The sequence below is a fragment of the Cydia pomonella genome, chromosome 17 (genome assembly GCF_033807575.1).
Source record: "Cydia pomonella isolate Wapato2018A chromosome 17, ilCydPomo1, whole genome shotgun sequence".
In the NCBI taxonomy this organism is placed as follows: domain Eukaryota; kingdom Metazoa; phylum Arthropoda; class Insecta; order Lepidoptera; family Tortricidae; genus Cydia; species Cydia pomonella.
Window position 1 is genome coordinate 10,856,828 of NC_084719.1, and position 12,626 is coordinate 10,869,453.

Here is a 12,626-nt window from a genome sequence, read left to right on the forward strand (position 1 = left end):
CCCCACGATAAAATTGCAGTTGCTTGACATAAAATAATTTACACCGAACAATAAAATATTTCAATAACAAAATAGATCCTAAGACTTGAAACACATAACATATTGCTATAAAATGGTCATAAAACTTAAACGTTTCAGAGATATCGTACACCCGATTAGATTTGCATTCAATAAAATTCTATAAAATCAATATTTTACTAGATAGAGATTCGATAAAGTGAACATTTTATTTGATAGCCAGTGAATTTTGTTTCAGTTGAGTGCAACTTATTCCAATGTTTGTTGGTATTTTTAGAATTTCGCGTACGCTAGCTGTAGGTATAAGATTTGCATATATCAGAAAAGTAATCAAAGTTAAATTTCTATTGATAGATACTATAGTATTATTGATATATTGAGGTAAATGCATAAAGCATAAAGCTTAAAGTTTTTTATTTATTTACAATAACAATATACATAATGGATGTATACAGAGGATTGCTATAACTAGCTTAAATCTGATATAGGTCCTTGAGGCATTGTACCGAGGATGCTGGCGGCATTTCCTCATTGTATTGCAATACTGATACGTTGTGCGAGGAAGCAGCCAGCTCTTCGGTCACCAGTTACGTCAACCAGACGTTTTGCGATTTCTGCAAAAACTTGTGCGCGCCTGGACATGGGCTTACAACTCTAGGTCCATGGGGTTCCAGGTAAAAATCATAAAATTAAGTATTCCATGAATGAAATAATTTACTTTTGTTGTGAATGAGTCAGTAAATTAGCTGGTAATTACGTACCTATTAATTACTCTAATTATACCTAAAATTACTTGTCTCCACTTTGCTCAGAAATGTTCATCTTTTTATAGCAAAAATAGTACGGGAAGTTCTTTATTATAGATAAACTCAAGTAATAAAAAATCAAAATAATTATTGTATTGTTTCAGCGGACGGGAAGTTGTATGGAAAATAATTAGTCATTATCTTTTAAAAACATGTATTGACCAAGGAAAAGCAGCCAGTTATATTAAAACCGCGTCTATACGACTAAAGATTAGTAGATAAGTATGAAGATGAGATAGGGAGAGAAAAAGACGTAACATAGGTATTTCGTTCTTATAAGACCCTTATTTACGTGCGAAAACTGGTTTTTAAAATCAAAGACTACTCAAATTTTATATTTTTATCTCATGTGTTTAAAAATATAGCTTATATTGCACAAGAATTATTTAATTTTGCACAATCATTTTGAATGAACACGGCAGTATGAGTTGTGCCTTAGAATTTAAAAAAAATGTTATGGAGGCAGATTCTTTTTAAGGATTTTGATGTAAAGGTTCAATTCTAGTGATGCTTGATGCTTAAATAGGTAAGTAATTGATTATTTTATCTGATCTCCTCGCATGATAGGAGAAAATAACTATTCCTCGAATCCTTCAATTATATTCCTCGACAGGAATAGCAATACGTAGATTCACTTTTTTAAAAATCGATCTCATCCACGAATTGCTTAACGCCTGTATGTAAGTGCTGCCCCTATGCACGCACGCTATGTTGCGCGTTGTAAGGTATGGCATCTAGTGGCCTACATTAAAAAGTTAAACTGGCCCTAAATCTTTCGAGCCAAAAAACAGTGTGATCCTATGCTGCCCTCCACAGTTGACGCACGCTCCCTTCATGACTATTACCTGTGGCGTGTGCATTTGGTGCGCGGCGGTGCGGAACTGCGAGGCGCTACAGTTGGCATGCTGACCCACGGGGTAATTAAGATCTGAAGTGTAGTCAGAATCCTCGGAGTAACCCGCTGGAATATAAATAATACATCAATTGGACAGCAGCAAGAACATGAAAAAGTAAACAATATTTTTCATTTATAAATAAGAGGTAGATATTTTGTCTTGGGGTTAAATAGTTGCCAAACGGATACCAGGATTTCATGAACCGTGGCAAAAACCCGGGACGAGAGGAAGATGATGAGATAGTTAATCTTGGTAATGACAATGACATTTTGTCTAATGTTTCTGTTCCAGAATGTGCCGGTCAATTACATGATACTGTATATTAATTACTATGTATTATATAATCCCGTTCAGTGGCAGTGTCGAAGGCATCATGTGAATTAAATAAATATTACATAAATACTATAGGTCATTCTTACTCAGATTGACTAAGTCCCAAGGTAAGCTCAAGAAGGCTTGTGTTGTGGGTAACGATAGACAACGATAAATGTAACATACAAATACTTAAATACACAGAAAACACCATGACTCATCACAGAAATAATGCCCTTACCGGGATTCCAACCCAGGACCATTGGCTTCATAGGCAGGGTCAAATTTATGTCTTAATAAGTTCATTTCATCATCATCATTTTAGCCTCCTGTCGTCTGCTGCTAAACATAAACCTCTCTCCGTGTACGCCACATATCGGGGGGGTCTTCGGCTAGTCTCATCTAGAAGTGCCCCGTGATCTTCCGAATGTCGTCCAACCAACGAGCTAACGGAAGCCAGGCGCTTCTTTCATCCGAAAGTGAACACTAATCCGTTAACATTTTGGTCACCCTACCATCACTCTGCCCAGCAGCATGTCCCGCTTAATTCCATTGAAACTTGCTTACTAACAAGTTTATAGTTTAGTCAATAAATTTACTTACAATGAGCTATATACTGCATTTGCCGGCGCGCCTGCTCGGCGCGTTCGGCGTCGAGGGCACCGTTGAGAAGATCCAGCTTGCGCTGTAAGTCGGCGCCGCCCGTGCCTTCTGCGTCTGAAATAGAAACAAGTAAAATGGTAATTCAACTGGTTTCCACGCCGTTACTTACGTAACTTAATAAATATGACTAGTTTTAGGTGAATATAACAACTTAAAAGTTGATTGATCCAAAAATGGAAAACCTAAGAATTTTACAACCTTATACGCTGGTAATATTCCTCAAATAAAATAAGTCATAGTATTAATACATTATGGATTCACTCCACCCCGACTGGTATCACCTCACCCTGCGGCAGTAGGTTGTCTATAGGTTGGCAGAAATTTAGTTTATAACTATTAGCGAAGAGAATTTGAAATAGAGGTGGATTGTCAAATTAAACTTTGTAGCCACAGTAAATTTACTGCCATCTTTCGACACATGATTAAACTTTTCGAACGTCATTTGACTTTGACCCTTATTTTTTCACTGATGTGTTAAATTTGATAAATATCAAAACGTGGCACCTTCTCATAGAAGCTAGGCCAAAGGTATCAGTGAAAGAATAAGGATCAATGTCAAATCGCGTTCTAAAAGTTTGAATCATGTGTTGAAAGATAGCAGTAAATTTACTATGGCTACAAAGTTTACTTTGACAATCCACCATCTCTTTCAAATTCTCTTTGCTATTAGCGATGTCGAAAAGTTCCAATTGTCAAATATGAGTGCCTGTCAATTTCAAGTAAAAAACTACTTTTTTTGTACCACGTTTCCATGGATGCCAAAATATTTTCAACTGACTGCGCTATGAAACTTACACACACATTTATGCGTATACAGACATGCCGTACGCACGCATATATAGATACTCAAACGATTTCCGTCCTAGGGCTCATCCACCATGCGACACTATTACAATATTACTGTCTATTTATGGAAAAACTACCCACGAGGGAAAAACTGAATAAAATTGTGAGCATTTAGGAACGGATGGTTGAAAAGAAATACCAAGACGAATATAAACTTTCTATCCAGCATTGTAAACCACGACTCCCTTGACATTTGGTTCTTGAGTAATCTAAGACTAGAAATAGGTATTAAAATTCAATAAACCGCAGAACTGAACTTTTGGTTTGACTACGGGGAATACCTGAGGCGTGTTAAAAATATTAAATTTGATGTCAAAATCAAATCTTTGACTTAATATTTAACAAAAAATCAATAAGTATTGTTAAATGTAGATAAGTGTACGGTCATTAAGTCCTGTTTCTTTAAAACTATGCGTCTTTAATATGTTTTCTTATTGAGTATACGCTCGTAGAGGTACTTAGTGCTCGTAGAATCACAATTACAATTTAAAAATGAAATAAAGACCTTAAATTCTCGTTTAACTCTTACCTAATTGCACACTGACCTTAAATAAAAGGTCATAAGATCAAGACAGTGCGTTCAGCTCGCGCCCTATCTCAACCATTATACGCGACCTAATTCTTGTATTAAACTAATTTCCACCCGCGCTACCAACGTTACCCGAGGGCCACGCAACGTACTCTTCGAGAGTTCACGCTCTGCGCTAAGGCCGACCGGCATACATTTGTTTTACTGACAATCAAAACTTAATAACTACTGCCACTAGCTCAGAGCCATAATAAACTGTTTAGACCTAGGTACTACTTAGTAATAAAACAAGGTTGATTTTTGTTATTTTTTGCGTGAGTTTTTGTTGTCACTCGGATGTCATTAGCGTCGAGCGTGAACGCTCGGCGTGCGTTTCGTGGCCGAAGCGTTCAGCCGAACGCCGGGTTAGAATTAATTTACTGGAGCCATGTGAGTTTATTGACCTAATTTGTTTTATTATCGGATAATGAGAATATTTAGAACGATACTAAATAAAGCCTTCGTTATCCTTGAATAATAATAGCGCTCCTTTTATGGCGCTTTGGGAAAACCTCGAAAAATTGATTAATCATACTTTTTCACGAGTTCTTTCCGGTCTGTGCAATAAGCGCTAACTTGATATGGTTTAATGAAGGTATGAAGTAACAAGCAATCGAAATAGCCTTGTGTTAAAAATAACCGTAGTTGTATCGTAGTTAGAAATTGTGTGACGTTTACAAAACATGACCATAAAATATACACAGGTACAATACACGGTACCTACTTAAGTGCCCAGGTTGTCGTACTAGATTTCAATTAGACGCAAAAACGTTAATGCAAAAATTAACTGGAAATACTTAAAATAGCTTTATTATAAAAATAGACCTGCTTTATAGATTCATGTCTTTCAGTATTTGTGTTTTGTACTCTTAAAAATAGAGTTCAAAATCGTTCAGCCCAACAGTTTACAGAAAATATGTGGCAGCAAAAAGCAAGCTTGCGTGACGAAAATGCTACGTCAGGCTTCGGCGCGAATAAATCATGACCCGCCTTAGAATTGGCTGCGATAAAGTATAACCAAGTACAATGTCTACCTTTGTGTCTAAATGATCATGAAAAGTATCTAGAACAAATTGTTTACGGCTTGTGCTTTTCGTTGATTACTTATAAGAGTTTAGAGTACCTATAATACTAATAATAAATATAAATAAAAACCGGTCAAGTGCGAGTCGGACTCGCCCACCGAGGGTTCCGTACTTTTTAGTATTTGTTGTCATAGCGGCAACAGAATTACATCATCTGTGAAAATTTCAACTAGCTAGCTATCACGTCACTGGACTTTTGTTTTCCTGGCGTCAAATTAATAATTAAAATCGAGTAAACTAGTAAACAAAACGAAGGTGATATTTCACTTAGACTGGACTTTTAATGTCCTGACGTCAAATTAATAATTAAAATCGAGTTTGATTAAAAAAAAAAAACATAATACTTTTTCATTATCTCTTAGCAGTTTTCGACCACAGCGACTGAGTTCTACCGCTGAGAGCGTCGCTGGTGCGCTTTATTTAACTAAAAGTCGATTCATATATACCTAAATAAAAACTATAACCTAGAAATTTCAAATGATGCAATGGTGATCGATTACCAAAATTTTCTATAAGTTGACATTTTGGTTTCATTTACTTCATGAAAATACAGTACATAAAATTTTTTCGTATGAATTTTATGACTTCAAACAAAACTTACCTCACATCGCCTTAGCAGCCACCATGCTTGCTTAAATCCGGCTATTAGAATCAATCCAATTAATACTTTATTTTTTTTTGTTTGGTTTTCAAATGTCATTTCCTAGGTTTTAAGCTTAGCGAGACTTTCTAGCTCAGTATTCAACAAGCGCATGTGCTTATAGATATACGTGACTAATTTACTTTTAATTTTTGAGCACTCAGCGTTCATGGTTGCGTTAAATCTACTGAAAATAAGTTGATGGTTGACGTCGCCTACCTTGTTACTAGACTTTTATGAATAGTGAATCAGTGATTATTAATGTAATACTGAGCTAAAAGTACTGAGCACTCGGCCACTGAATACTCGGTACATGTGATCAAGCCATTAGATCATGATATAAGAATGAGCACAAATAGGTGTATATAGCAAGAATTTCAATATCTTGAAATACAATTATTTACCAGCTTAAAAAAAAACGTTGAGCATCACACTATGTAGTCTTATCTTCATCAATTTATTCTGTAGACTTATGGACAGCATGTTTGTTAAGTAAGATTTTTGTGTAGGACTAGCCTAGGTATGTATATTAAGTATAACATATTCATTTCGGCTAATTCACAATATTGAACTTAACATATTGTCAGTCAACAAGTTTCTAAAATATTCGGCCCGATTTGAAGAATGAGATACGATAACGATAAGTTCTGGTTTAGATAAGTTCTCATTTAGATATCGTTTGTATGTCGTGTAATTGACAGAAGAAGCTCGATTCGGGCAACCAATGTCACTTTGACGTTAGAAATATCGTAGATAGATCTTATTGGGATCACAGCGGAATCGAAATAAACGTCAATTTTGACATGCCGTTTAGTTATCGATCTTTTAAAAATATTTCCAAGATCTTAAACGTGTCTTAGTCATTCTTCGAATCGGGCCGATAGTAACTTTAGATTAACATTTGTAAACGCGATAAACTATAACTATCTAACTTCATATGAATATAAATTCATGTGAATATAAATGCGACATAAATTTTCTATAAAATGGAGTTACTTTGAATCGCGGGGAAACTTTGGTCATCGATTTTTAAACCTACAAGGTTGCTGAACGCTTTTATCATGTGTTAAGGTTGCCTCATCGTAAAACTTTTAAGATTGCGTTCAAAACTCTACTCCCTAATTATCAAAAATGTATAGTTAATTTTTCCTCACGATTCAAATTAACCCCAGTTTACGGTACTTGAAAATATCCCTAGGAACAAACATTTTACAGGTACATCACGAGCACGAAGTAACTGGCGCCTGTTTCATGTTATTTCACGGTTGAGAATACCAAACGATATTCCTAGACAGCGAGTTAAAAATACATTGCAGTCGGCTGTAGATAAATCGATGTTGGAGGCTTTTATAGTTTCTCAAATAAGCCTTATTTACTTTCAGTTCCTTCTATTATCTCAATGTATTTTTCACCACAACAACTGGTCCTCTTGATTGTTCAAAAACTAATGAGAAAGTGGCTTTTTATCCACATGAGGGGTAAAGTAACCAGATGAAAATTTTGAGTTGTTTCTTTATGTTAGCTGGTAGAATTTACCTTTGAATGATATTGTTTTATTAAAAATGAACGTTCATTTGGATTTGATTTTTTTTTGTATTTCATAGTTAGTATTTTCCGCGCGTTGGTGTGGTGGAAAATGTTGTGTTTCACTTGGAGGCAAAGCTTTTTTGACCCTCGTGACTTGAAACCCTCGCAAGGCTCAAGATTTCAATTGTCGGACCACTCGCTACGCGCGTTGTTCAATTTTGGAATCTTTCGCTTGCTCGGGCAGAAATATTAGCACGAGCGGATAAACAACAACTCTGCCCCCTTGTGAAACAAATAACTATTTATTGTGTGTCTCAGGCGGTACAGTCAGCATCAATAGTAGCGGATGGAACAACGCGCCAAAAGTATCTGATATTCCGGATAACTTTTCCAAATCTCTAAAAATCTCTTAAATTGACATTCAAAAGTATATCTTTTACCGTCTTAATTCTTCTACATATAGAACCACCATACTTTTGAAAACCTTGTTTGATCCGCTACTTTTGATGCTGACTGTACAAGTTAAATATTTGGTGATTTTGATATTTTCTTTCATTTGAAGACATTATCGAACCTAATAAATTGATTTTGTTTTTCATATAAATCGCAGCCTTACTTAATCGTATCAATAAATAAGTTGAAAATAAGGCCAAAATATAGAAAAGTTAATTGCAGGGAACCCGTTTCATTGTGTCATATTTCTTAACCCATTAAAATGTTGGTAAGTAGTACAATAAAACTTAGCCAAGAGGGAACCTTGAACAATTTTTATAGTTCGTGACATCCACGATGACGCGCAGATTTGTCAAATCTAACCTTTAATGATATGACATTACGTGTCAAGGTACGCGTCTTCGTGAATGACACGATCTATAAAACCTATCTAGTCAAGTCTCATGGACTGCATCTAATTACGAGTATAAAGGTAGACGTTTGCCATTAATCCCACAGATCATAAAAGGATCCAATCGTGGATCCAAAGAGCCTCTCACTTGGACGAGTAAAGCCTCTCACACTCATAACATAAGACACTCTTAGTTCTTGAACACATACAATGTAAGTAATAGTACGCCGTAACGTTTTATTGGTCCTAAACGCCACGTAACCCTTTCTTCGAAGATCCTGCAAGACAAGAAATGCGTCTTTGTGGAAAATCACTTCTTTTATGTGTTTTCTAAGGAATCCAGGCATTAAAAGTTCCCAGTGTTTGGTTCTATCGTCAATATTATTACAAATAAAACAACCAACATTTTAAGCTTAAAGAAATTTTTAAACCTAACTGTGCCTATCTTCCTACGAGTTTTTAGGGTTCCGTAGCCAAATGGCAAAAAACGGAACCCTTATAGATTCGTCATGTCCGTCCGTCTGTCCGATTCTGTCACAGCCACTTTTTTTTAATTAAGATAGTGTGACATTGTTACACAGATGATCCGGGTCTTTTATTTGTGTTTTTACGACAGGTGAGAAAAACCGTAAAGACCGCTATAATAATAAATAAATATTATGGGTCATATCTAAGTCAACATAAAATACAGTGACGGCCAAGTTGGCCGCATTACGATACAAGTGCGAAAAATGGTAAATGCCTATTGGCACATTTATCGTACAAGATTTACTTAACGTGCTAAGTATCGCCCTAGTGCTGTAAAGTAGCGCCACATGTACTGTAATAGTACATTATGATACATGTATGCTAAGTTGGTCATCACACACGAGGCGATATTGTGCGCGCGAGCTGTAAGCGAGCGCGCAATCAGAAAGCCTACGTGGGTAATGACCAATGCACACGCGTTTCATACGACGTTTTTCTAAACACTTGCGATAAATTAGTTTTTTTTTTGTCAAAACAGTAAAAGTACAATTTACAAAATAGTGGCTTACAGTTTTAACATCGAATAATTACACCAAAGCGTGCTGGGCTTGTAGGCACTTATTCGCCAGTTCATTGAAGTAAGCTACCAACACGTTTTTCCAAGAAAGACTGGGCGTTTTTGCTGATTTTCCATTGAATAAAAGTTTCATATGCCGCCAATTATTTTTCATCCGATTTTGATGGTAAAAGGCTATCATTCTCGGCTCTTGCCTCTATTAGTATTACTGGCAGCGTCAATTGTATGTGTTCTTCATTTTCAATGCTTGAAAATGACATTTTCGTCAATATAAAAACTAAAAACATGCAAAACTATTCCAATTTTATGACAAATACGGAATATGGCGGGCGCGTTATTTTTTACGCATGATTCCAATGCGCGCGCAAGGCAAAGGCGCGAACGAAATCGACAAACAGCCAATAAAAAAAGTAAAAATATTAATAAATATATTTTCGTATTTCTATTTGACGGATGGAGATCAAATCGATAAATTGTTATGTTTATTCATTAATGTATTTTACGAGATAATTTAATCTATAAATTATGTTTGGTGTGATAAAACCTCTTTGAACTAACATTTTGAAACCGAATAGTTGGATAAAAAAAATTTATTACCTACTCGATCAAATTAAGAAGGCTCCGTTTCCATGCATATTCTTAGCAACGTTCTTAACTCAGTCGAATAATATAATGAAAAAGCACGAGTGTTATAATATACTGAAAAAGCACGCGTGTTTAATATCTAGGATTATGAGCCAAAAATCGGTGGAATAAAAACGCCGTTTTGAGCAAGTGTGTTGAAAACACACATCATACATCGTAACATACAAAAATATATCGATATTTGTGGAAACTTTGGAAGCCACTATTTCGACTGTCTGACCCTTTAAAAAGTACATTCGCGCGCCAAACTCACCTCACGGCGAACTACACTACTCCATAAATAGAGAGGTCATGACTCTTCACTGCCCCCGTTTCAACCAGCGCAGCCTGCCTCCGATCTGGGCTATTTCAGGCGACGCTAATTCCAAACCTCTAATAGCCATGTGTAGACGCGTCAGACCGAAATACGTGGATTTTATTTGACATACTGTGTTTGTTATTGTTTTTCATTTTAACTTTATATTCGCAGTTAAGGTTTGAGGCTGTTTGTGTGTTTTTGTCCGGAACAGATTCACAAAAAGTTGAGATTATCTTTAAAAGAATTATTATATACCAGCCATGATTATTTCATTAGTATGAACTCACCAGATGGCATTGGTTTAATTCGATTAGATGTTTTTAACTTAGATTTAATATATGAATTTGATGATTTTACCAGTGTATCATAAAAAAAAACAGAATGGCGTTAGGTACCTACTTTTGTTTAAATATGTTGTAACAACATCGTTCTTCAGAAAAGTTCGGAGCGAATTTCTAAAAGTTCGGTATTTACCGGTATATTTTAAGTCTATTCTGACTCACAACTGTTTAATTCTATTCTATTAAACGCCAAGCCTTGTAAAAGTAGTTTATTTGGGTGCTATGTACCTAATGAATGGTTTTAAAATACGAATATGGGTATAAACCCATATTCAAAAACAAATGAATTTCAATATGTATAATTCTCATTTCATAAGATATGAGCTGAAAGTGAGTTTCAATTCAATTCAATTCAATTCAAATATACTTTATTCATGTAGGCCTAGCAACAAGCACTTATGAATAGTAAGACAGTATTACATATAATTATCTTAATCTAATTATCAGAGCAATTTATTGATGTTGTAAATATTATTCCATATATAATACTAATGAATATAATTCATAGATCAAATTTAATACTAAAACTTTCACAAAATATAGTCATACAAAAAAAATGTATAATAAATACTAGTCTAGATTGTTTCTAGAATAAATTCTAAATGTCAAACAAATATAATAAAAACAACAAAGGAAATACATGCATTGGAATATCCATTTCATAATCATTATTCAAATATAATAAATAATTAATCATTTCGAATCACAATTAATCCCACGTTGTTTTATCATTCATGTAGTCTTGTGTGGTATAATAAGCTTTAGAAATAAGTTTACGCTTTACATGATTCTTAAATTTATTAATTGGTAACTCAGTAATATGGTTTGGAAGTTTATTATAAAATCTCACACAATTACCCATGAATGATTTTTTAATTTTATGGAGCCGAGTGAAGGGCACGGCGAACTTATGTTTATTTCTAGTATTAATATTATGAATGTCACAATTTTTCTTAAAATCGGCAATATTTTTATGCACATACAGAATATTCTCATAAATGTATTGACAGTGCACTGTCATGATGTCAATTTCCTTAAATTTATCTCTCAGTGAGTCTCTATGGTTCATTTTATATATTGCTCGAATAGCCCTCTTCTGCAGAACAAAAATGGTATTTATATCTGAAGCACCACCCCACAGTAAAATACCATATGACATAATGCTATGGAAGTAACTAAAATATACTAATCGAGCTGTTTTTACATCAGTTAACTGACGGATTTTGCTTACTGCAAAAGCTGCAGAACTCAGTCTATTCGAAAGAGTAGCAATATGGGGACCCCACTGGAGTTTAGAATCTAAAGTTATACCAAGAAAAACTGTACTATCAACTAATTCCAATTCCTCATCCTTCACAATGACACTTATTTTTACATGCCTTACATTACTAGTGACAAACTTAATACATTTAGTCTTATTCTCATTTAACAATAAATTATTAACATTGAACCAATTTACTACTTTTGAAATAGCATCGTTTACATCATTGTAAGCTTGTTGCTGTCGTTTGACTTTGAAAATAAGTGAAGTGTCGTCTGCAAACAATACTATATCATGGTGGGTCTTTACAAGGAATGGCAAGTCATTTATGTAGATAAGGAACAGGAAAGGTCCCAATATTGACCCCTGTGGTACACCCATAGAGACCAATGACCCCGGTGATCGCTGTCCATTCACATCGACCCTTTGTATTCTACCATTTAAGTAGGACTTAAGTAAATCCAGTGCCGCTCCTCTAACTCCATAATAGTGTAGTTTCCTGATTAATGTTTCATGACAAACGCAGTCGAAGGCCTTAGACAAATCACAGAAGATACCTATAGCATCTCGTGACTCCTCCCAGGCATCGAAGATATGCTTAATTAGCTCAACACCAGCATCGAGCGACCCCGTGTAAAACCAAACTGCTTATTATGCATTAAATTATTGACGTTAAAATGTCGTACTAATTGAGAAAGAATTAATTTTTCAAAAATCTTACTGAACGTTGGTAGCACAGATATCGGTCTAAAGTTGGTGGGGTCAGAGTTGCTACCCGATTTAAATAAAGGAGTTATTTTACTATGTTTCATTAAATCAGGAAACTCGCCG

At 35.1% G+C, this 12,626-nt stretch overlaps 1 protein-coding gene across 2 annotated transcripts in view; it reads right to left on the reverse strand.

The window, feature by feature from the left end:
- The window catches only part of LOC133526958 (protein unc-13 homolog B), a 330,171-nt gene that overhangs the window by 236,560 nt on the left and 80,985 nt on the right, over nucleotides 1-12,626 (reverse strand). For both annotated transcript variants that reach the window (XM_061863822.1, XM_061863821.1), the window contains exons 6-7: nucleotides 2,636-2,749; nucleotides 1,670-1,785 (exon numbers count right to left, since the gene is read on the reverse strand). In XM_061863822.1, coding sequence (XP_061719806.1) covers nucleotides 1,670-1,785; nucleotides 2,636-2,749 — 230 coding nt within the window. The remainder of the gene's footprint in view (nucleotides 1-1,669; nucleotides 1,786-2,635; nucleotides 2,750-12,626) is intronic.